This window comes from Zeus faber (genome assembly GCF_960531495.2).
Source record: "Zeus faber genome assembly, chromosome: 11".
Taxonomy (NCBI): Eukaryota; Metazoa; Chordata; class Actinopteri; order Zeiformes; family Zeidae; genus Zeus; species Zeus faber.
In genome coordinates this window covers 13,925,626-13,947,485 of record NC_137205.1, presented here as the reverse complement: position 1 = coordinate 13,947,485, position 21,860 = coordinate 13,925,626, and the positions used below count along the sequence as shown (strand labels likewise).

General features: G+C 44.3%; 2 protein-coding genes and 1 long non-coding RNA gene across 3 annotated transcripts in view; 2 read left to right on the top strand and 1 right to left on the bottom strand.

Annotated features, from left to right (window-relative positions):
- Positions 1–469, top strand: part of shank1 (SH3 and multiple ankyrin repeat domains 1) — a gene marked incomplete at both ends in the record, with an annotated part of 44,237 nt that extends 43,768 nt beyond the window's left edge. The window contains one exon of the mRNA XM_080008763.1: positions 382–469. Coding sequence (XP_079864889.1) covers positions 382–469 — 88 coding nt within the window. The remainder of the gene's footprint in view (positions 1–381) is intronic.
- A 4,812-nt stretch (positions 470–5,281) lies between these two features.
- LOC307236533 lies at positions 5,282–6,472 on the bottom strand. The gene is made up of 3 exons (XR_013844379.1): positions 6,361–6,472; positions 5,804–5,838; positions 5,282–5,590 (listed from the first exon to the last, which is right to left on the bottom strand). It is a non-coding gene; the product is annotated as an uncharacterized lncRNA (long non-coding RNA).
- Positions 6,473–7,844: 1,372 nt separating this feature from the next.
- On the top strand, positions 7,845–21,594 carry LOC307236615 (protein kinase C and casein kinase substrate in neurons protein 3). Its single transcript, XM_080009086.1, has 10 exons — positions 7,845–8,074; positions 10,598–10,665; positions 14,356–14,512; positions 16,135–16,370; positions 17,429–17,584; positions 17,684–17,859; positions 18,042–18,162; positions 19,455–19,525; positions 19,719–19,798; positions 20,514–21,594. Exons 2-10 carry the CDS (start codon positions 10,606–10,608, stop codon positions 20,621–20,623), a joined length of 1,167 nt encoding a protein of 388 aa, XP_079865212.1. The 5' UTR covers positions 7,845–8,074; positions 10,598–10,605; the 3' UTR covers positions 20,624–21,594.
- Positions 21,595–21,860: the final 266 nt, after the last annotated feature.

Sequence of the window (21,860 nt, the reverse complement as noted above, 5' to 3'; positions counted from 1 at the left end):
AAAGAGTGCTACGAAGGTTTCCGGACAGAAATAAGTCTGAACCAGGCAAACGTTTTTTCTGACATCACAAAATTTGGCCGTTAGGGTTCCATGGAACATGAAACCAATCATGTTTCATTTGCATATTCCTTTTTATATTATTCCATATTCCTTCCTATTGGTGAGGTGAAGAGATGCTATTAAGCCATCAACTGAAGGTTATTGAACATTTTTGGTGGGAAAAAAAATGTATTCAATAAATGAATACTCCCCCCGCAATCCACTTATATGCAAACCCACTAATAAACCCATAACCCTGCCTATTAATGGGTGGGTTGGTCAGTTTAACACCAAAACCGTGGAGCTCAAAAATGAAAGGTCTGTGTTTATCTCCGTCCCCAGGTTGTCCAGTAGTCCGTTCCCCATTTCTGTCCTCTCGCCGCGGGACAGCCGGAACGAGCGGAGAAGGGACGACGGGAGCCGCAGTTGAGAGACAGCAAATGGAAAATACCACGAGGAAGGGGAGGTGCGGCGAGGGCGGACACAACGGCTGCTACCATCAACGCTGGATTCACACAGCGGAGGGGGTTGTGGGGGAGCGGGTTCCACGATTGGACGGAGGATAAGGATGTACGGAAGGTGGGAGAAGACATCGCGAAGCGCCTTACGGGGTTTGGAGCTGAAGGTCGAGACTGACGGAAGTACACTGATGCGTTTAAAAAAGAAAACAACCAGATCGTCACAGAAACGCACAATCACGAACACACACTTAAACACACACAAAGACGCAGAGAGAGATCAGGGAGATCAGGATGTAACTGGTAAGGGAACAGGTGTCTTGAAAGACGAGTGGCAAAACTCAACCAAATACTTTGGAGGAGCAATCAAACGCCAGTCTTAGTCTCCGCGGCCTGCAGTGTGTCCTGGACACGGAGAAGAAAGGACGCCCTTCGCCGTGCTTTCTCCCGAACTCCGGCCACCAGTCGGAGCAGCCATCTTGTGGAGTGCCCGCCTCCCCTTCCTCCAGCCACTCGCCCCCACCCCTCACCCCGCAGGCTGATCAGGTTTAGGAAAGGAGGAATCTTTGTTCAGGTTTTGGAGTGGAACCCCCGCTAATTCTATTTGAGTGCAATCAATGACAACACTCTGTGAGAGTGAGTATTAGTTGTTAGAGCTAGCTGCGTCTCTACCTGCCACTGACCGTCCATTGAACGAGTGAGACGAATGGTGTGTGTGTGTGTGTGTGTGTGTGTGTGTGTGTGTGTGTGTGTGTGTGTGTGTGTGTGTGTGTGTGTGCGCGTGTGTGCGCGTGTGCGTGCGTGTGTGTGCGCGGGGGGTCGTTGGGAGAGAGGCTGTGACTCCTTGAATGCTGCACAGTGGACCTCGGTAGAGTCTCATCGATGGGATAACGCTGCGTCCTAATTGGTCCAGGCAAAGGCGGCTGGCTGTGTGCTTGGTTGATTGGTTGTCTGTTTTTACCTCACCCCTGGCAGGGCTCCACCCTCATGGAAGGTTCCGTGACTAGAGTCCATATATTTCCACCACAGCTCTTCATCGTCTTAAGGTTTGCCGATTTTGTACCAATATAGGAATAATATTGCTGAACTTGATCATACTTTGATTGGCAGAACGAAAATGAGCCACTGAGTCGCCTGGCGTTTAAAAAGACACAAACTTGCCCGACTAACTAACTAGTAATGAGAGTGAATGGAGAGTAGCAGAAAGAGTATCCCACAGAAAAACTTAGCTCAAGGACGTGGAAGTATCCAGATATGTTGCAATGTGCCAAAATAAGATCTTTAGTTTCAAGTTTCCTACGAAAATTTAAGCGACTTGTGCGTTTACTGGTATAAATAGTAAACGTTGAAATGCCAGTATCTAGATATGGTGACATCCTCTATGGGGAGGAGAAAGTGGGTTTTGGGCACCCGTTCTGCAACTCTCTTTATAAAGTGACAGCGATGGTCAGCGTTTGGACTTCTTCTATACAAGCGTCAGACGACTGAGCGGCTTAATTTGGTCAGTCCAGTTCAGAAGTATTACTCACTAGCAAAGGTTGTTATATATTGGTTAAAAATTGACAAACTTACCCTTATAAAGTCTTATAATGACATCTCTACAGACTGGTCACTGTATCACAAAGTTGTAGCAAAAATATAAGTGCCCAGATCAAGAACATAAAGAGTATTTAGACAACACACACACACACACACACACACACACACGTGCACACACACACGTACTGACAACATATTATCACACAAATTCACACACAGACACAAATAGATACACCGTAAAACAGACCCATAGCACACACAGTTATACTTGTTTGAGTTAAGAGTTTAAGGGACACCTTATAAATAAAAATATATTTATATATATATATATATATATATATATATATATATATATCTCCACTATGTGTTTGGATCAAAGATGTACTCACACACAGAGGATGCCATGCTTTCAAGTGTTTACTGGGGAGATCATTAACAATATGAATCACACCCCTCCTCGGGAGAGACCATTTATTTGAATTTAAACAACAAAAGGACTTCCTCAGTATTGAAGTTATCTTCTGTCCCAGGGAGAGCGAGAGAGAGCGAAATAGAGAGAGAGAGAGAGAGAGAGAGAGAGAGTGAGAGTGAGAGAGAGACTGACAAGGAGAGGGGGAGGGAAAGAGAAAAACTGCCATTTTCTTACTCATTCCCGCCCGATCCCTTCCCCGCGTTTCTTTCCAGAGACGAGCCTCTCTCTCTCCCCAGGAGCCGGGGAGGCAGGAGGAACAGCCAGCCTGGGCCGCCAGGCACCGAGTGAAAAATGCTTCTATCGGTTTTAATACTATGATTGTTCTTACAACAATTTTTAACTTTAAATGGGTCTGGAATACTGATATTGATATGAAGAGATTTATTGTTACAATTGAACATTACTGTCATCGTCCTTACTGTTACTATGCTTCTGGAGACTTCCCCGTCGCTGCACCGTCCCCAGAAAGGATGACGCTCGTCCGGTAAATTATTTTTTCCGGAGTATTTGCCCACGGCGTAGCAGAAGTAGTGCGACAGACAAACACCGAGGGTCCAAAATGGATTATATTTGATTTTGAAGTATATCGTCTGGTGCGACGTCCTTTTAACACAGGCTCCTGAAGGGACATTTTGGAGCCACATCATGTTCGTACCAACTCCGATTGGACAAAAAATAAAGGATTCTGTTAAACTGTGAATATAGTGAATTGCAATTTAAACTTTGATCCTTTTATAGCCTTAGCGTAAGGGCATCAAATCAATTGACTTTAGTAACCGCTAAAACAAATATGCAGATGGTGAAATTGTAGCAACTGTTGTTGTGAGGGTATCCAAGATGCACAGTTATGGAATAAATTCATATTTTGCATTTTCATATATTTTCATCTCCTTTTATTCACCTTTTCTTTTATTCCTTTTTTTTGGAGAAATTACGCTTCTCTGTAAACCCTTCATTACTCTCATCTCATCACAATCAACGTGGGAAAAGTTTGGGACTTCACTCCGATCCTTGTTACTGCTGTCATTATTCTGCACCGCCCCTCCCCTCTCACTTCCATGTTCCATTGCATTCCATCCAAACAGGCCCGGTCCTGGTTTTCGTTCTTTCCGTTTCTAAGATCAAATATAAGGGCTCTCTCATGACCTTGCTACCTTAAACAACATCTCACCTCTCACGCTGCTTGCTAAGTCCTCCTGCGACACACGTGGGATGTGTTTTATATCAGGGCGGAGATGGGGGGGGGGCTTCTGCTGTCCTTCTCAGTCGTTCCGTTGTGGATTGATGAGAAGGATCCTTTCATCATAGATAGTTTTTGCCTACTGTGCACATACACACAAGCCATGAATTTAAAATCGAGGAGAGATTATACAGCAGGTTTACTTTACTGTGGCTTTACTATGCCGGTGGTCTAGGAGAGATCAAATTTGAATGCAAGTTGTATAGCAATAAGGACGATGAAAGTAATGATAATCATCCTAATTATGGTTTAAGATGTTTAAAAAAAAGTCTCAAAAGTTATACAGAATCTCTGTCTTCCAAATGTTTAACATGAAAAAGTTTCAATGTGTTTATTTAACTGCTCTGCCTTCTATACAGTTTGACCCGTTCTCTGAATCCCTCCATGCCGCCGCGCTGACCAGGCAGTGTTCAGAGCCCACGCTGTGTTTAAAACTTCCTGTTTGCATCACACTGGTTTATCACCGCTCTGTTGTACAATAGCTCTTTTGCTATTAGAAAACTGTGACATTTCTCTTCACAATCATTATCCGGGGCCTCATGTGCAGCTTGGAAGGGTTAAAAGAAGTTGCTGCAAATCTGACCGTGGCTTTGTACTTGTTTAGGTCATTTGCCACAACTCAATTCAACGGCAGATTCCTTGCTCCCATTCGCCTTTTCAAATACCTTTTTTTGGTTGGAATAGTGCCACTTCATATTTACCATCAGCCAAGCAAAGACCATCCAACGGATTGTTCCTGCTGCTACAAAAACATGTCTCTTGATTCAACGTGGCACCTGAGACTCATCTTTGTAACCTTTTTTTTTTTTTTTTATTGCTTTCCCCTGCAACTTTAGGGACTATGATGCAAGATAATAGATGGGCAGTACTGTCGGTCTGACTGTATAGAAAGCATCTCATTTCCTTTAAGAGATCTTTTAAAGAAAATATGTACTGATGAAAGGCATCTTGCAGTATATATATGTATACGTGATATACATATACGCACATTCATATAAAGATGAATTTCAAATGTTTTAAGAGATGAAATTGTTAGAATTACAATAAAGAAACTCAGTTCTGATCCACTGTTTTTGCCAATGAACACATTTTCCGTTTGTGCAGCACTACACTTGAGAAAATACAGTAATACAAAATTATTGTTTAAGTCCTTGAGCTGTGTTTAGTAATTAGTCATCTTGAGTGCAGCTTTGTAGTACCAGACAGACATCTCCTGGCTGTGCATGCTACAAATACTTGCAGATCAAGTACCTAACTCGGCCCCTGAGTCAGAACTTGTTTGCTCGTTAAGTGCCAGTACACAATCTTCAGGCTTCTATTTGGAATTTCATTATGCTCATAATTTTGTAGTTGATAAGTTAGTCCATTTCTGTATTCCTGTCAAGTCAGACTTGTGTAACTCTACTTGGGAAGGTTCAGGAACATCAGTATTTCAGGGAAGATCGCTCTGGTGCAAGTTTAATGCAAAAGACTTTGTCCCGGCAACATACAGTGAATAAAGTAATTTGCGAGAGTTTATTTTGAAAGATTGAAGTTTAATTTAAGCTTATTTCAGTGCATGAGCAGCAAGCTTTCCAAACAGTCACATTTACTGTTGACATCCATGTGCCTTCTGAACAGAGGCAAAGAAAAAAAAAAAACATTCAATGGAAGGCAGTATAATGAATGTTATGCAATGGTTTTAGTGTTACTCATTAGGGGCATTTGCCATATGACAATTCAACACACTTTAATATTTTTTGCTTTTATTTTAAGCTTCAGTGCAAGGACATTACAGTTAGTCACAAGATGTTAAATGCAGCAGCCATCCTTCAAGTGCTCAGAAGCCAGGTGGGTCAGCATCTGGAGGAGACAAACAGGTATCAGTAACGCAGTTACACAAAACACCACGTCACGTTCTCAGGTGGTTGTTCTCATCAGACTCTGCCTTGTCAGGGGCAGAGTAGCACGACCACAGCATAGTATTCTCAGAGCCCAGTGCAAAGACATCACAAGAGACTTTACTACAACACATTCAAGTTTCCAAACTATACATATGGGAATATAAACACTGACCTGATCGTTGGAACTGGATCCACCACGTCAGAGGCCTTTAAGGAGGACAAGAGCATGTTATTGACAGTTGCTGGATTAACAAAGAGATTTAAAGCCATTTTAATCCGACTAATGGAATTGATTAAGCTTGCTTTTTTTGCTTCAATCCGGCTTCAAGTCAGCCTTTAATCAACATAATGTTCCGCAGGTTCTCCTCAGTCCCTGGCTTGTCAGGGCCAGGGAGGCACGTTATCTACATAGATTCAGAGCCCAGTGCAAAGACATCACAGGAGACCAAATAATCACCACGAAATTGGTCGTAACGCCGCACAACAACGTTACTTTGTCGTAAAGGCGTAGTCGAGAAAATCAGAAGCCGCTCATCCAGATAGCACTCAAGCTAACTTCGCACGTGTTGCTAATATGTTAACCCTTGCCAAAATCACACAGAACATTCCCCAACACTTCCGCTTATTATCGCATTAACCTCGTCGTATTCTGAGCATCACTTTTAGTCAGAAACAGACCGTTTCCAGGCATAACTCAGTAGCTCATATCTATTTCAAGGAAGTACTCACGTAGCACACATCCGCCTCTGTGGAAAGGAAGAGCGCAATGAGCGAAATGGCATCTTTTATATTGTTCTCACTAAGGACCCCCCCAGGCAAATAGTAGACCGTTGTGTGCCTGTCTAAAAAAAATAATAAAAAAAAATCGACTTTTCTTTTCAATCAATGATAACAAAAATAATAATTCTAGGTGTAATGACTAAAGGTATTTTAAACATATAATATTATAGGTTATAATGATTTCACCGGCCGAAAGAAGAAGAAGAGGAACACTGTGCCATAGGATTGCTGTATGGTTTTGTCACCATACTGTAAACGGAACAGAAATATTATTTTATATATGTGTGTGTGTATATATTATATATATACACACACACACACACACACACACACACACACACATATATATATATATATATATATATATATATATATATATATATATATATATATATATATATATATATATATATATATATATATATATATATATATATATATATATATATATATATATATATGTATATATATTAGGTCTTATAATATTAGTTCTGTGAATTATAAGATCTAATGTATATATATATATAAAATTGTAACCTACGCAAATTTTTGTAATGTAAAAATAAAGTTGTCGAAACTGTCCGGACCGTTTAGACAAATGGGAGGGTTGGGTTGGGTTGGTAGCACCTGTCTGGTTATTTAAATGACATGTTCTGGCAAGAGCTCACACGTACAGCATAGCATTGGGCGTGTGTCACGGACAGCGGGATGTGCAGGGTGTGTGTGTACAGTGTTGATGCTCACTCCAAGCAACCTCTCATCACACACACACACACACACACACACACACACACACACACACACACACGTGTGATTGGCTGCCACAGCTGGCGGAAGCATCCCGTGTGCGTGTGTGTGTGTGTGTGTGTGTGTGTGCCCGTGTGTGAAGGGGGTATATGCAATGACTTCTTATCTTCTCTAAGTGCGGTATTCCAGAGATTGGGTGCCAAAGAAGCGTGCGCGTGTGCGTGCGTGCGTGCGTGCGTGCGTGTGTGTGAGGAAGAGAGCGAGCGAGAGAGGCGGGAGTGAGGGAGCGAGGCGGGGTGAGTGACAGACAACGTCTGAGCAACTGACACACACGCGAACACACACACACACACACACACACACACACACACACACTTCATTAACACTCCACAGACCGAGGCAAAGAGTGAAAGAAACACAAAAGACAGAGCTAGAGTAAAGCGAGGGAAGAGAACAAAATGAGTTTCCTACAGCTGTACTGAAGAGAGAGAGAGAGAGAGAGAGAGAGAGAGAGAGAGGGGGGGGGGGGAGGAGTGGGAAAGGAGGGAGGTTGAGAGAGGCGAAGGAGGGAACAAAACAAAAAAAAAACCCAAAAAAAACAAAAAACCCAACTCAACTGATCTGACACGGTGAGGAGTGCGGCCAAAGAACGGGGGGGGGGGGGGGGGAGCGGGAGAGTGGGAGGACGTCAGGACGAGTGGAAAAACAGGAGGTCTGTTTGGAGGACTCCGGGAAGACGGGACCGGGAGGCGAGAGGAGAGAAGAGAGAAGCGGCAGGAAAAAGGCTTTTTTTTTTTTTTTTTTTTCTCTCTTTAAACCCGGCGAGAAGGAGCCGGAGCTGGTGTCTCCTCGGGAGAAGTGGAGCGGTGGACTCTGAGGCGCCGAGGAGCCGAACGCTGAGGAGCCAGAGAGAGAGGTACGGAAACTGAACCGGGTCCCCTAAGAGTCCCGTACAGGGCGGCTGGAGCTCTATTTCGGTCCCATGCTTTCATTTGTGGCGGATATAATATTTCCGACTGTGCCGGCGTGGGCTGGGTGAGGCAGGGCAGTGGAGCCGGGTTGGAATAGAGGTGGGGTGTAGGGGCCGGGATGGGTTCGGGCTGGAAAGGGTGGTGCCGGTGGTGCTGGTGGTCGGGGTTTGGCCGCCGACAGCGGGATGTCAGGCCAGGAGGGGTCAGCGAGTTGGTCTCCTGCTCGAGGTTCTTCTTTTTCGGAATTTGCTCAAAGAAAGCTTTTAACCTATACCAAGAACTTCGGAATTGTAAAGACCCTGTTCTAAATAACTGCTCTGAAATCAGATTATTGACAATATCCCTGGAGAAAGAAGTACTCAGCTGTCCCACCCAAGTAAAAGTACAAATACTCTGACACGAAAGTAGCACTTAGTACTCTAGTAAAAGTGAAAGTACCGTGTCACAAGTTAACCCTGACCCGAAACAACATGGAAAGTCCCTCTCTAGAACCGGTGTTTGGTTTGTCCATTCTGGGCTACTGTAGAAACATGGCGGTGCAACATGGCGGCCTCCGTGAAGCGCACCCGCTCCCCATGTAGACATTAAACGTCTCATTCTAAGGCGACAAAAACACGATTCAAATTTTCAGGGGATTACACACAAATTAAAACATCCTAGGAATATTATATTCCATTTCTGCCAAGTCCGTTCCGTAAATTCTACACACTGCACTGCACTTTAAATGTATTTAAAGTATTAAAAGTAAAAGCAACTGTCATACCAAGTGCCTTGACGTACCAGAGCCTTTAATACGACATAAAGTACCATAACACTTCATAAAGTACCGTACCTTTTTTTCCAGCATATGAGTGCCTGTGCAAATACTGATCACAACTGACAAAAAAGTAGAACATATAAATTACTTAAATTATTATAAAATAAAAAAAAAATCCTATGGGAAATGTGGTAGAGTAAAAAGTAAAGATTTGCTTTGAAATGTAACAGAGTAAAAGTCAAAAGGCTCCGAAAGAGAAGACACCAAAGTTTAAGTACTGACCCTTTAAAAAATGTACTCAAGTAACAGTAACAAAGTACTTTTGTTACTTCCACGGGCCAATGAATGGTCAGTGGCACACTGTAATCACTTTAATGAAACACATGATTTTATTGCCGATGCGGGCCGGTTAGAAAGGCAAACGGGGACGGGGCAGTCAAACCTCAACCACGGTGTCCCCGATCGTATGAAGCTTTAATACAAGTGAAGGACGCCAAGTGATCTCCCCTCCTTAACTTCTTCCAAGCAAACTTTGAAGCAGTCGGACCCCGAGGAAAGTCAGCCATTAAGGGGACAGGAAGTCGAGGTCAAATGTTAAAAGGGAAGTGATTCATTATTTTTCCGACCTCCTGGTGATGCAGAGAGGGAGAGAGAGAGAGAGAGAGAGAGAGAGAGAGAGACCCCCATTGGGTTGTGTAATCTTCGGGACCCCCGTAGGGAGATAGCAGAGAGCCAAACAGCGAGGGCCGGGCAGACAGAAGCCCTGTGTTGTGCTCTCAGTGGAGCATGTGATTCCCAGGAACAGAAGGGAGATAGAGAACATCATGAAATCTAATTGTGCGCCTGACGGGGAGGGAGGGAGGGAGGGAGGGAGAGAGAGAGAGAGATAGAGAGAGAACGGAGGGCGAGCGGGAGGGAGGGAACGAGTCAAAGGAAGATCTGCCGCTCTCCCCTCTCCCACCCGTCTCTCCCCCCTACCGTCTTGTGATACGGAGCTCTTTCTAATCTTCAAAGCTTTTCTTTTTTTTTGCTGTTATCCCCCCCCCCCCCCGCCCCTCTCCTTGCGTGCTCCCAGGCCTGGAACACGTGAGCGCGTCCGGGATTGTCGTGGCTTCGGCGGCGCTCGCACATGCGTCAGTACACGCGTGGTGTTTTCCTCTTTTCTTTTCCTTTTTTTCCCCCCGACAAGCCCCGGCGGCGAGGACAAAAAAAAAAAGTGTGTGGGGGGGGTGCCCGCTATGGGATGAGGCACCCTTTACCCCATGTTTATTTTTGGTTAGCTCAAGTTTCAAAGCTGGGAACGCTGGGAGAGGTCATCACATCCCCGCCGATGCACTCACGGACCCTCAGAGGCGGCCTCGTCAGCTGCACCGCGTTAAGAGCGCCAAAATGAAACCCAATTTCTTAAGGTTCTCGCTTCCTTGACGGCTTTTTCCAACGCATCTGCAGGGATGGTACGGGTTAACAAGCGTATGAGTGCCGCCAGATTTTGCGATCTGCTCTATTCCCACCGTGTTTTGTATGTATTTACGAATATCTTCACTGTTTGTGCGTGGTGTTTATCTATGTTTTCCCCACTGCAGGCAATGTCAAAATGTGCATGTTTAACATCGTTGCTGATGGCTGTGCACGTTTCCAGAGACGCAACCCTAACCCCATATTTCAAGAGAGACTTCCACCTATTCTGACTGGATTTGCTTTCATCTCCCAGTGACAAAGATGTCGACACTCCCATCTGAGATTGGCCCTGAAGATGCCAACAAACGCAGCTTCTGGATGGTAAGTGTGTGTGTGTGTGTGTGTGTGTGTGTGTGTGTGTGTGTGTGTGTGTGTGGGGGTGGGGGTTGGAGGTTGGGCAGACCAAACATCATCGGTGTTTAGGCTTTGCGTCTGAAGGTCTTCAATGGAACCCGCGCGAACTGGTCCGACCATGAAACGCCGTCGTTCATTCGGTATCATATCGTCATTGTACAACCCGGAGAGGAAGGCCGAGGCTTCGACGCTGTGAGACACAACAGCGGCCGTTTCGCGCCGCGTCACATCCCAGGCCCCAGAACCTTCTATGGACAGGAAAAAAAAACGTTCGTGCCTTTCGGTGGTGAAATATCAGGAATGCCCGATCAACCAGAAAGCTGCAGAGTTGATTGCGTCCACGAGCGCCCTCGAGGGAGTGTCAGGCTGTTGACTTTCTGACTGTGTACGCTGGAAAGACTAAGATGGATGTTGAACGTTGTTTATTTTTCACAAATGGAATAATGCGAAGAGGCGGAGGAGTGACGTCATTCGGACCCTTAGGTCTCACAAATCGCTCGTTCCCCAAACCGAGGCGACGACTTTTACCGCACGTATCTGTATATACAAACAGCCTATCCCATATACATAACTCCATTCCCTTCTATATTGTACCCCCACCTTTTTGAGTCTTATTTTATTTTTGTTTTATTTTATTTATATTATTCTATTCACTAACTGCGTTACGTTTTAGGAATCAGTTAGTTTCAGTTAGTTTGCTAGTTTGGAATTCGGTTAGCTTTTATGTTCAGTTCAGTAACTATTGTGCATAATCTTTGGGTGCGTTGCAAAGACATTTCACTGCATATATATGAAAGTATGTACACTGTATATATGTGACAAATAAACCTCTTGAATCTTAAATCTTGAATCTTGAAAGACGAGTTGTTCACATTAAAGAAGAGCTCGGTGTGATTGAGAGTCGTCAATAAGGACGATGCTGCGTAGATGATGTTACCGCTCGTGACGACAAGCGCCGAACATCAGCGAGCCCAAGTACTCTGCATTGTCCCGGTGCGCTGCATTTACAGGAAGTAGAATGGTGGCTCAGTTAAAGGACTGGAGGATGAAACAGGAACTTTTACAGTAGTGAACCGTACAAGATGAGCCCTCTGGTTTGTGTTCAGAATCACATCGTGGTTCGTCTCAAACTTAGACTGTTGAGGTCTTTTTTCAGTGCACAGGTTACAACCGCTTTGTGACATACCCTTCACCCTTTTGTAAACGTTCTCATCCAAAGGGACCGGTCCCGCCGTTTCACAGGCTTTGCCATTTGACGCCAGTCCTGCCATTTGACAGGCTCCGGTTACTCTGGATATCAATCCAGGTCACTTCCCGTCTGTGTCATCATCCGACAGAGTGCCAACCACCCGACTGCAAGGCTGCTGGTGGTTTATGCCGCAACGCTGGAATTGGGAAGTCACCACCAGCACCTCAATCGTTATTTTATTACCGTTTGCTCTGTACTTAAAGTCGTGTCAATGTGTTCTTCTAAGTACAGTCTCAAATGGACATTTTCTGCTCTTGTAGGGGGAGAAGGTTCATGTCAACTACCGTAACCAGCCCGTTATGAGCTTGAAATCCTTTTTTTTGAGGGGGGGTGGAGCTTCACTCAGGACGAATGCTGTTGTCCTCGAGTCCGTGATTGGCTGGCCGGACGAATTGTGCCGTAGCAGATTTGTGTCGGCCTCCGTGATTGGCCGAAGGCCGTTGCGCAGCGGTGCCCGTTGGCCCCCGAGCTGAATTCCTCACAGCTGTTTCTGTTTAATTCTCAGACGAGTGAGGGGAGCCAGGACAGACCACAACAGAGAGAGAGAGAGAGAGAGAGAGAGAGAGAGAGAGAGAGAGAGAGAGAGAGAGAGAGAGAGAGAGAGCAGGAGGGAGGGAACGAGTCAAAGGGAGATCTGCACATCCCCTCTCCCACCCGTCTCTCTCCCCCCTACCGTCTTGTGATACGGAGCTCTATCTGAGAGAGAGAGGGAGAGTGTGAGAGAGAAAGAATGAAAGAAAGAAAGAAAGAAAGAACGAGAGAGCGCCAGTAAAATTCAGACAATACCCCCATACCTCCCATAATTAATAAACAACTTTTTTTTTTTTTTTTTTTACTTAGTGTGAAATATTCTTCAAAATTTTGAACACTTCAAAGTTTCTAAGTAACTAAACAATACATTTAGTATAATGTTTAAATATAAAAATTTCCCTCATGAGGAGAAGCACCATATGGGATACAATTCTTCTGTAAAAGTACTCAGTCCTCCCCCCCAGACCCCTGACAGAGAGACACACACACACACGCACACACACACACACACACACACACACACTCGCGCAGGTTTATGGCTTGTAAACGTGTCAGCCTCCCTCCCTATGTGACTGGAGCAGAGAGAGAGAGCGAGAGAGAGAGAGAGAGAGAGAGAGAGAGAGAGAGAGAGAGAGAGGGGTGGGGGGGGCGGAGTGTGGAGAGAGAGTGGGAGAAAGGAGCTGTGGTTAGTAGTACTAAGAGCCCTGCCAGGAAAATGGAGCAGATCTCCAAAATTCCACATCCACAAACAAAACATGTGTCATTACACTCAGGGCTCTACCTTCTTCTGCCCTCTTTCCTCCTCCCTCTGTATTCCTGCGTTTTCGGTCCTCTCGGGCGCTCATCTCTCATGTCCACCGACCACACGTTGCTCTGCTTCCATCACAATTCTACATTGTGAATTGCCGTTAAATGACACGTCCGACAACCGAGGCGAGTTTGCCTTCAATCATACTGTGCTATCATGGTAGTTTAAGGGGTAGACTACAGAAGCGCCGCTGAAGAATGTCCCCTTGGAAGAACAATACAAACAGGTTTAAATAGGCTCCCATGATCTTTGGGTAGCTTTCTCACAATAGTGAAACAAGATTTAAGTGTTTGATTCAACCTCCGAAGACGCATTTTTATTTTAGTAAGTTGCGTAGGCCGGCGTTGCATCTTCTAATGTCAAACTCGGATTTCGGTATAACGTATGACTAAACTTGCCGAACGGAAAGGGGCATTTATTGCTATAAAATGGAAAGAAAGCCTCACTTTAAGAGCTGTATACTAATGGTCATTATTAATACTGGTCTGGATTTTGGCGTAAATTAATTCTGTAACAATTTAATAATTGAATTGTAATAATTTCCCATCCGCTATTATCCATGGCCATACTATTGCATTGTCCACACTCCATTGTTCATTCATTTTGTGCAGAAATATTTCAACTATATCTATATTTATACCCAGTCAAAACTAGCACCCACTGCCACTTAGATTGCCACAGGCTTTTAATTTATATTTATCTTGTGCACGGAGTACATTTAGCATATTCTGTATATATTATGTATATATATGTGTACTGTAGTAGACTATATACTCAGCCTTCTTTTTACTTATATGTCACTTATCTATCTGCACTGCAGTGATTAAACCCTTACCAAGACAAATTCCTTGTATATAAAAATGCACTTGGTCGTTTGCCGAGGTTCTGGAGGGCCAAAATCAGTCCGCAGGCCCCACTTTGGACACACCGAGGGGGTAGATGTCAGGATCATTAACCCAGAGAGAATGTTATGTCAGCGTATAGTACGACAGCACATCCCATGCTGCTGTTTATCTACAACGTACGGTACGTTTACTCCTTCGCTTCTTCTTTGCTTGTGGCCCCACAGCCTGGGAACTACCAGCCTACCGTGAAACGGACCGAGGATGCCTTCCAGGCGTGTAATGACATTGTGGCTTGTTTCCAAGAGAGAGCCCGAGTGGAGAGGCAGTACGCCCTGCAGCTTGCTGAGTGGAGCAACAAGTGGAAGCCCCTGGTGGACTCCAGTGAGTACTGACATTCAACCAGTGAAACACCCATATGATAAGCCCATCTTCACCATCCAGTGCCACTCTGGGAAATGAAAATAATGTTGTTATTATGTAACAATTATTGATTAGTTAAATGTATAATAATGATAATAATGATAATAATAATAATCGTGATGATACTAATGATGATAATAATAATAATAATAATAATAATAATAATAAACATTATTTATTAGTTATGAGTTAAAAGACAAATCACAGAAAACAAGTCCATAAACATATCCTATACATATCCTCCACAGGTCTTACCATATGGCGTTACCTGGAGTCTCGTGTGCAAGCGGGCCTCGTGAATTTGTATTTATTAATTTATTTGTCTCATAAAAACTCTGTTGTCCTTTGACACACCAGTGCATCACTCACACATCACTCACTCACACTCACTCACATGAGAAAAAAAAGGCCCTTAGAGAATGTACAGAGTGGACAGGGACACGGTGGGCTGAGGAGAGGAAACACACACTTGTAGTATTGGGACTTTGTGATGAAAAGTTTGGGCTCTTTAAGTGAATGGAATTCTCGCAGGCTGCTGGGTTTGCGATTTTATTTTTTCGTCCATGCCTACAACACAACAGACCATGTACTTATGTCATCTGACACTATGCTATATGAAAAGACCTGTGTGTATAGTATAGTATTGTATTGACTCATTTTCTGTGATTTGTCTTTTAACTCTTTAACTTTATTGGAGTGAGTCTTTGGAAACTATGTTTAGAAAAGTGCTTGAGGGTTCGATGCTGGGTGATTTTGAAAGTTTTGAAAGCGCCCGGAGAGAGGTCTGAGCGTCGACCCAGTGGAGTTATGGTTCAGACCCTGCCTTCCAGCGCTGCCGTCACAGGTTCAAGTCCTGATTATTCCATCCAAGTCCTGTTCCTTTAATCAAGTGATTGGTGGGAGACAACTGATCTCAATGAGACCCAGTGCCTCGAGGAGGTAAGCTGTGTCGGAGGGCTTCAGGCTTCGATGGCTGGGGATCTTTTGAAAGCTGGCGACACACAAGTGCGCGTCTAAAAGCGGCCAGAGACCAGGTCGCCTCCACACTGAGCCCCGTTCTCCGGGCGGCGGGCGCCTTTAAACGCGCATACACACATGCGTTGCCGGCTTTCAAAAGCTCACCTGGCATCGAACCCCCCAAGTCCTCCAACGTTGAAATACACGGCCAATGACTAAGCTCGTTGAGACGCTGGACGCGAACCAGTGATGGACGTCAGAACGATCGTGGAACCAGGTCATGTTCAGCCACGGTCTCGCGCTTTTAATACGCCATGTTGCCGGCTTTCCAAACATCACCTGGCATCCAACCCCCTTGTTCTCACACACTGAAGGAATATGTCATGAAACCATGAAAATTAATACAAATAATAGTCAATCTTAGATGATAGATGATGAATGAACTAATAATACAGGAACAAATAAAAACAAAAATGTACTTGACTGTGTCTAAGATCCATACATATACTACACTACACTATACTATGCTGTACTGTACATATATGCGGTATTTACATGTTTTCATCGAATCGAAAACTAAAAAATATAAACTTAACTTCTCTGCCTTTACCTCTGTGTCTGTGCAGGTCCACTGTACGGATCCCTCCTGAAGGCTTGGAAGTGTTTCTTGTCCTCCGCTGACCGTCTGGCCTCCTTGCACTCCTCCATCTGTCGCTCTCTGGTGGCGGAGGACGGGGACCACGTCAGGACCTGGCAGAAGGACACCTTCCACAAGAAGTTATTCGGGGGCTTCAAGGAGTCGCAAGACTTTGAGACGGGCTTCGCGCGTGCTCAGAAGCCCTGGGCCAAGCGCCTGAAAAAGGTCAGAGCCGCTCAAAGCCGGACCGCTTGAATTATTTATCTCCGTTTTTTTAATGGCTCCCTTCAGTGGGCTGTCTCGGACCTCTCTTCACTTTTAGATCACGGTGCGCCGCTGTCAGCACACCGTGTGTTCCATGCGCCGTGCGACCCGGTGAACACTGCGTTATGCACTCTGTGGCTAACCTGGTCGCTGGTGCCAAACTCCACCCTTTTTTTAAATTAAACTTGCTGAAAAATACATTTCTCTAAGGGGATGAATTAAATATAAAGTCATTTCAAAAGCTCCTCTTTGCCTTTCATGGTGGACTCTGTATTATAGCATAGGCTACCCCTGACTCACATGGCAGCTTCTGTGATAAAACAGCAATTCACGTTGAATAAATTAAAATGCATAAACAAACATAAAAGGAATGCAGTCAAATCTGAACCCCTCGAAACTGTATGTTTTGTTTTTTTTTGTGGCTGAATCTGCGCGTGGAAGCCTAATTCAAAAGCTTCTGGAGTAGTTTAACAGAATACCGCTGAAGATATGGAGGATTGAACGTATGTCTCTTCACCACTCACCACGTCTCCTCACTTTATCACTGCTTGAGACGAACAGACGGTGCTCTCCAATCATCTCGTAGTCTGCTAAATTTCTCTTCACAGGGGACGCTGCCATGTCAAGTGAGGTTCCAGACTGTAGGGGGCGACAAAGTTCAATTTGAAGTGGAAAATTTGAAGATCTCATGGTTACTTCAGAGTATATTTTACCCACTATGCATTGCAAGTGTTCTTTGACTGGCTCTTCGAGATTATTAGAGGATCTCAAATCAAACGCAGGTGCATACCGCCACCCGCTCTGCCATTTCCTAAATTGTGCATGCAAGCCTGATCTGTACTGATCTAGATCAATACAGATCAGTACTGTATTGCATTCCATGTTGCATAATGTCATCTCTTAAGAAACTGTTGAGTTCCAGGATAGAAGTAGGCTGCTTTTTAACCTTCACCTCCGATGGGTTTCGAGATGGTAGCGACTCTCACCCTCCCACTTACCCCTCTACCTCTTCCCTCCAGTTGGACAAGGCCAGGGGGGCGTACCACAAGGTCAGCCGCAAGGAGCAGTCGGCCAGGGAGCGGGAGGCTCACGCCCAGGGAAACCCCGACGTTGCCATCGAGAAGCAGAGGAAGATTCAGGAGGAGAGAGAGATCGCTCAGCAGGAGGCGGAGAAGGTAGGCCGCGGACCTTCTCCCTGCGTGGATGTCAACTGTGCGATTGTGGATTCGTCAGCGGTGTTGACAGAAATGGACTTCCCTCCATTGTCCACTCAGGTGCGCTCCCGCTACGAGAAGGTCCTGGAGGAGGTGACCCGCTACGCCCCGCGCTACATGGAGGAGATGGAGTCCATCTTTGACCAATCGCAGGAGGAGGAGAGGAAGAGGATCAGCTTCCTGAAGCAGGCCTTCCTCTCCATCCACAAGCATCTCGACGTCACCACCAACGAGAGGTGCCGATGTTCATTTCAATCCTCTTCCACCTTTTTCCACCTTGGCCTGTCTCTCTGAGTGTGCCGTGTGGTTGTCATTCACGTCATGGTAGGAGAAGTAGGCTGCTTTTTTTTTTATTACGTTGTTACGAGTTGTGTATAATCTTCCTCCTGCTCTGCTTTTTGCTTTGAATCCCATTCAGCGTAAAGGCGGTTTATAACGAGCTCCACAATACGCTGATGTCCATCGACGAGCAGGAGGATATGCGCTGGTGGAAGAACACCCATGGACCCGGGATGCCCACCGACTGGCCTCAGTTTCAGGTGCAGAGCTTTTTAGTCGCTCTTTCTCACTGTGTCTGATTGTCTTTCCTAGTATTTCACTTGTTATGCTCCCCTGTATTTTTCCTTTGCTCTTCCTCTATCCCACCAAGCCTGCTTTGTCTCCTGGCTTGTGCAGGGGTGGATTAAATTGGTCTTGGCCCCCTGGGCTACACTTTTTTTGTAGGCCCTCCCAACCTACTCCAATGTAACAACAAAGGTTTACCAAAGTGCTGTATAAAGAATAAACAAATAGTATCAAAACAGACAATAAAGACATGGCAGACATTGTGGTTAAAAACGCAGAAACACAGCATAAACAAAGCAAAGGCCAATATGACCCTAGTCAAGCCACCAATAGGCCCATTTGACCCTATTTAACCAACCAGTAGGCCCATATGACCCTAGTAAACCAACCTATGGGCCCACATGCCCCTAGTCAAGCAAACAGTAGACCAATATTATCCCAGTCAACCAACCAGTTGGGTAAGGGTCCTAGTCAACACACCCATCGCTCTACGAATAACTTTAGCTATACCCCAGTCAACCTATACAGTAGGCTTTTATGACCACAATTAACATACAATATAACTTTGTTAAAATTGACTCTATTCACAACGCCCTATACATATCATAATGGCGCAAAGAAAAATGCAAAATAATATAGCAAAATGTGCTTACCTCTTGTGAGTCCACATTCTGCTAGAAACTTGACAACCTGCGACCACCCTTCTCAGTACCTGGGTCCATTGTTCACACTGGGTCCATTGTTCACAAACTGTTTTTTTCAGCTTGGAGTATTGGACTTTTTGCAACATGCACAAGCTAAGCGAACATTCTTTTTTTTTTCAGTGCTCATGTACTGTCCGAAACTCTCTATGCGCGCACCCTGCTGGCCTGCCCTGTTGCATTAGACAACCAATCAACTTCCAACAAATAATGACAGATAAAATTGACATGTCTTCAAGCAAGTGATCATCTTTTTTTTTTTGGCACCAGATTTTAATGTGTTTTCAACTTAATATTTTTACAAATATAATTATGAATTATTATTATTATTATTATTATTATTATTATGAATAATTATTATTTTTGATAAGGAAGATTTTGGGGCCCCTGTGAGTGGGGGGCCCTGGGCTTCAGCCCAGGTTAGCCTCTGCATTCATCCGCCAGTTCTCCTGTGTTTATCCCTCACCCATGCCAGGCACGTTGCAGTTTGTCTCGTTTGTGGTCCGCCATGAGTCCCAAGCCAAATTGTAATACTCTGTAATATTGTTTTCCTCAACGTCTTCCAGGAGTGGACGCCGGAAAAGAAAATTAAAAAAGGGAAGAAGCCAGTGGAAAAGAAAGGAACAAAAGAGAGAAGGTCAGTGAGGACAGAAGGGCTGGGCTGTCTGTGTGGATTTATTTTGATCATTATCAGATGCCTGAAAATGACTTTATTCATTCAAACATTTTACATCACTGTGGTACTGTGTATGATGCCGTTCCATAATCTTCCACCTCACCCCTCTTGTCCCCACCGTTTTGTCCCTCGCCGTGACTTGTTGTGCCGCCAGCGTGATGATTGGAGGTGTGAGGGTGAGAGCTCTCTATGACTACGATGGCCAAGAGACGGATGAACTGTCTTTCAAAGCAGGTGAGGAGCAGGCACTTGCGAACTCGTCACATTTCGACGGGTTCGCAGTGTGTGTGTGTGTGGGCCTATCGTCTCTAGTGTGCGAGAGTTTGAATTTAACAGTTAGGTCTGTATTTATTGATCAGTTACCAAAAAGTCAATCAAATCATCATTTCCACGGAACCCGGCACCGCATTATCGCAGGGTAGGGGAAGTATTGATGACGATACCAAAAAGATCCTACACAAGGTTTTTTTTATTTTCATAAAAGATCATTCTTTTGGGGTAGGTTCACTTTTTGTTTTTCTTTCATTATTGGTCAAACAAGGCTTTATTTAAATGTTTATTCCTATAAATTAGAACTGTTCATTGTGCAACCTTGCTGAGCACTTTACTGTTGGGGAAGTGTTAAGAAGCTTTTCACAGTTTTTTTAATAGTCCAATGGGGCAAGCGCTGAAATCTCATTAAATCGTATCATAAAATCTCAAATGCCTTAAATCTCCTGGAACATGGTAAAGCCCACACCATTGACAGGTTTTTCAGGGTTTTATCGAGCCTTTTTGACTTTCCCACTTCCGCAAATCAGCTCTTTTGGCTACATCCGCACTAAACCTGAGACCAGAAACAGGAAGTTGTATCGCTTCCCTCCAGAAAACATTCAAATAAGAGCCTGGTGTGAAAAACGACCTTGTCTCCAACTCACGAGGACACGTTTCCCCACGCCGTGTTTTCCAGGCGAGGAGTTCTTGAAGATCGAGGATGAAGATGACCAGGGGTGGTGTCGGGGCATGATGGACGGCGGCAGGGAGGGGCTCTACCCGGCCAACTACGTGGAGGTGGTGTAGTCACATGGCAGCGCTGCAGGTCTGCAGTGAAAGACCTTCATTTCGTCGAAGGAGAGCTCTGTCAGATTAATAATAAGGCGTTCCGCTACATCTTGATCCTGAATGACAGCGTCACCGTGGCTTGTTTAGTATTTATGGTTAAGAACCACTGAGATCACATTATGATGCCAACATAGAGTAGCACTTATCCAAAGATATTCTCTGTGACGAGAAGATGATTACTCCAAGGTAGACATTTTGCCACACGAAGAAAGTATCAGGTTGTGTAAACGTCAAGCATTAATGTCAAATCCTTTATATAATATATACTGTATATATATGAATATATATATATATATATATATATATATATATATAGCGTTTGAGTAGCAATGCTTTAATGCCAATCAGAAAACTTAAGGTACATTACATGCTTACAGTACATGCATACATTGCAACTATTTTGGTGCTGAAATCACATCACTGCTATTTGTCTAGCTTTTTCGTGCAGATCAGTAAAGAAGACTTGATATATATAAAGCACTCATCATTTTTCACTATTTCATATGAAGAGCATTTAACTGTGATCATAATGTATTATATGTATCTTTATATATGCAGTTATCAAACTATTTAGCTACCCAAATGGATGGAAAGATAGATAGATGGTTAGATAGACAGAGACAGACAGATAGATAGATAGATAGATAGATAGATAGATAGATAGACAGATAGATAGATAGATAGATAGATAGATAGATAGATAGATAGATAGATAGATAGATAGATAGATAGATAGATAGATCTAGATTTGATTTGAGCAGCAAGGCAGATATTGCCAAACCAAAGCCACCAAAAGGGCGGTTTATTTCCGCTAATTGTTTCATTGCTGTATATCTTTATAAGCCCTTTAAGATATAAAAAATAACCACTTGCCCACGTGGAAAACCTTTTTCTGTTTCCTGTTTTGAAATAAAAACTGAAACTTGTTACATCATTGGGGATTTCTTCAGAATGTCTGTGAGTCTGAGCGGAAACCTATTTCTGTTTGTCTGTGTGTGTGATTGTGTGTGTGTGTGTGTGTGTGTGTGTGTGTGTGTGTGTGTGTAACCGCATGCGAATACATTCTCCTTTCGCCATATAATTTGCTGTGTGTGTGTGTGTGTGTGTGTGTTTGTGCGCTTGTGTGTCTACGTGCGCTTGTTGTGTGTGTGTGTGTGTGTGTGTGTGTGAGAGAGAATCACCATGCCATCATCTC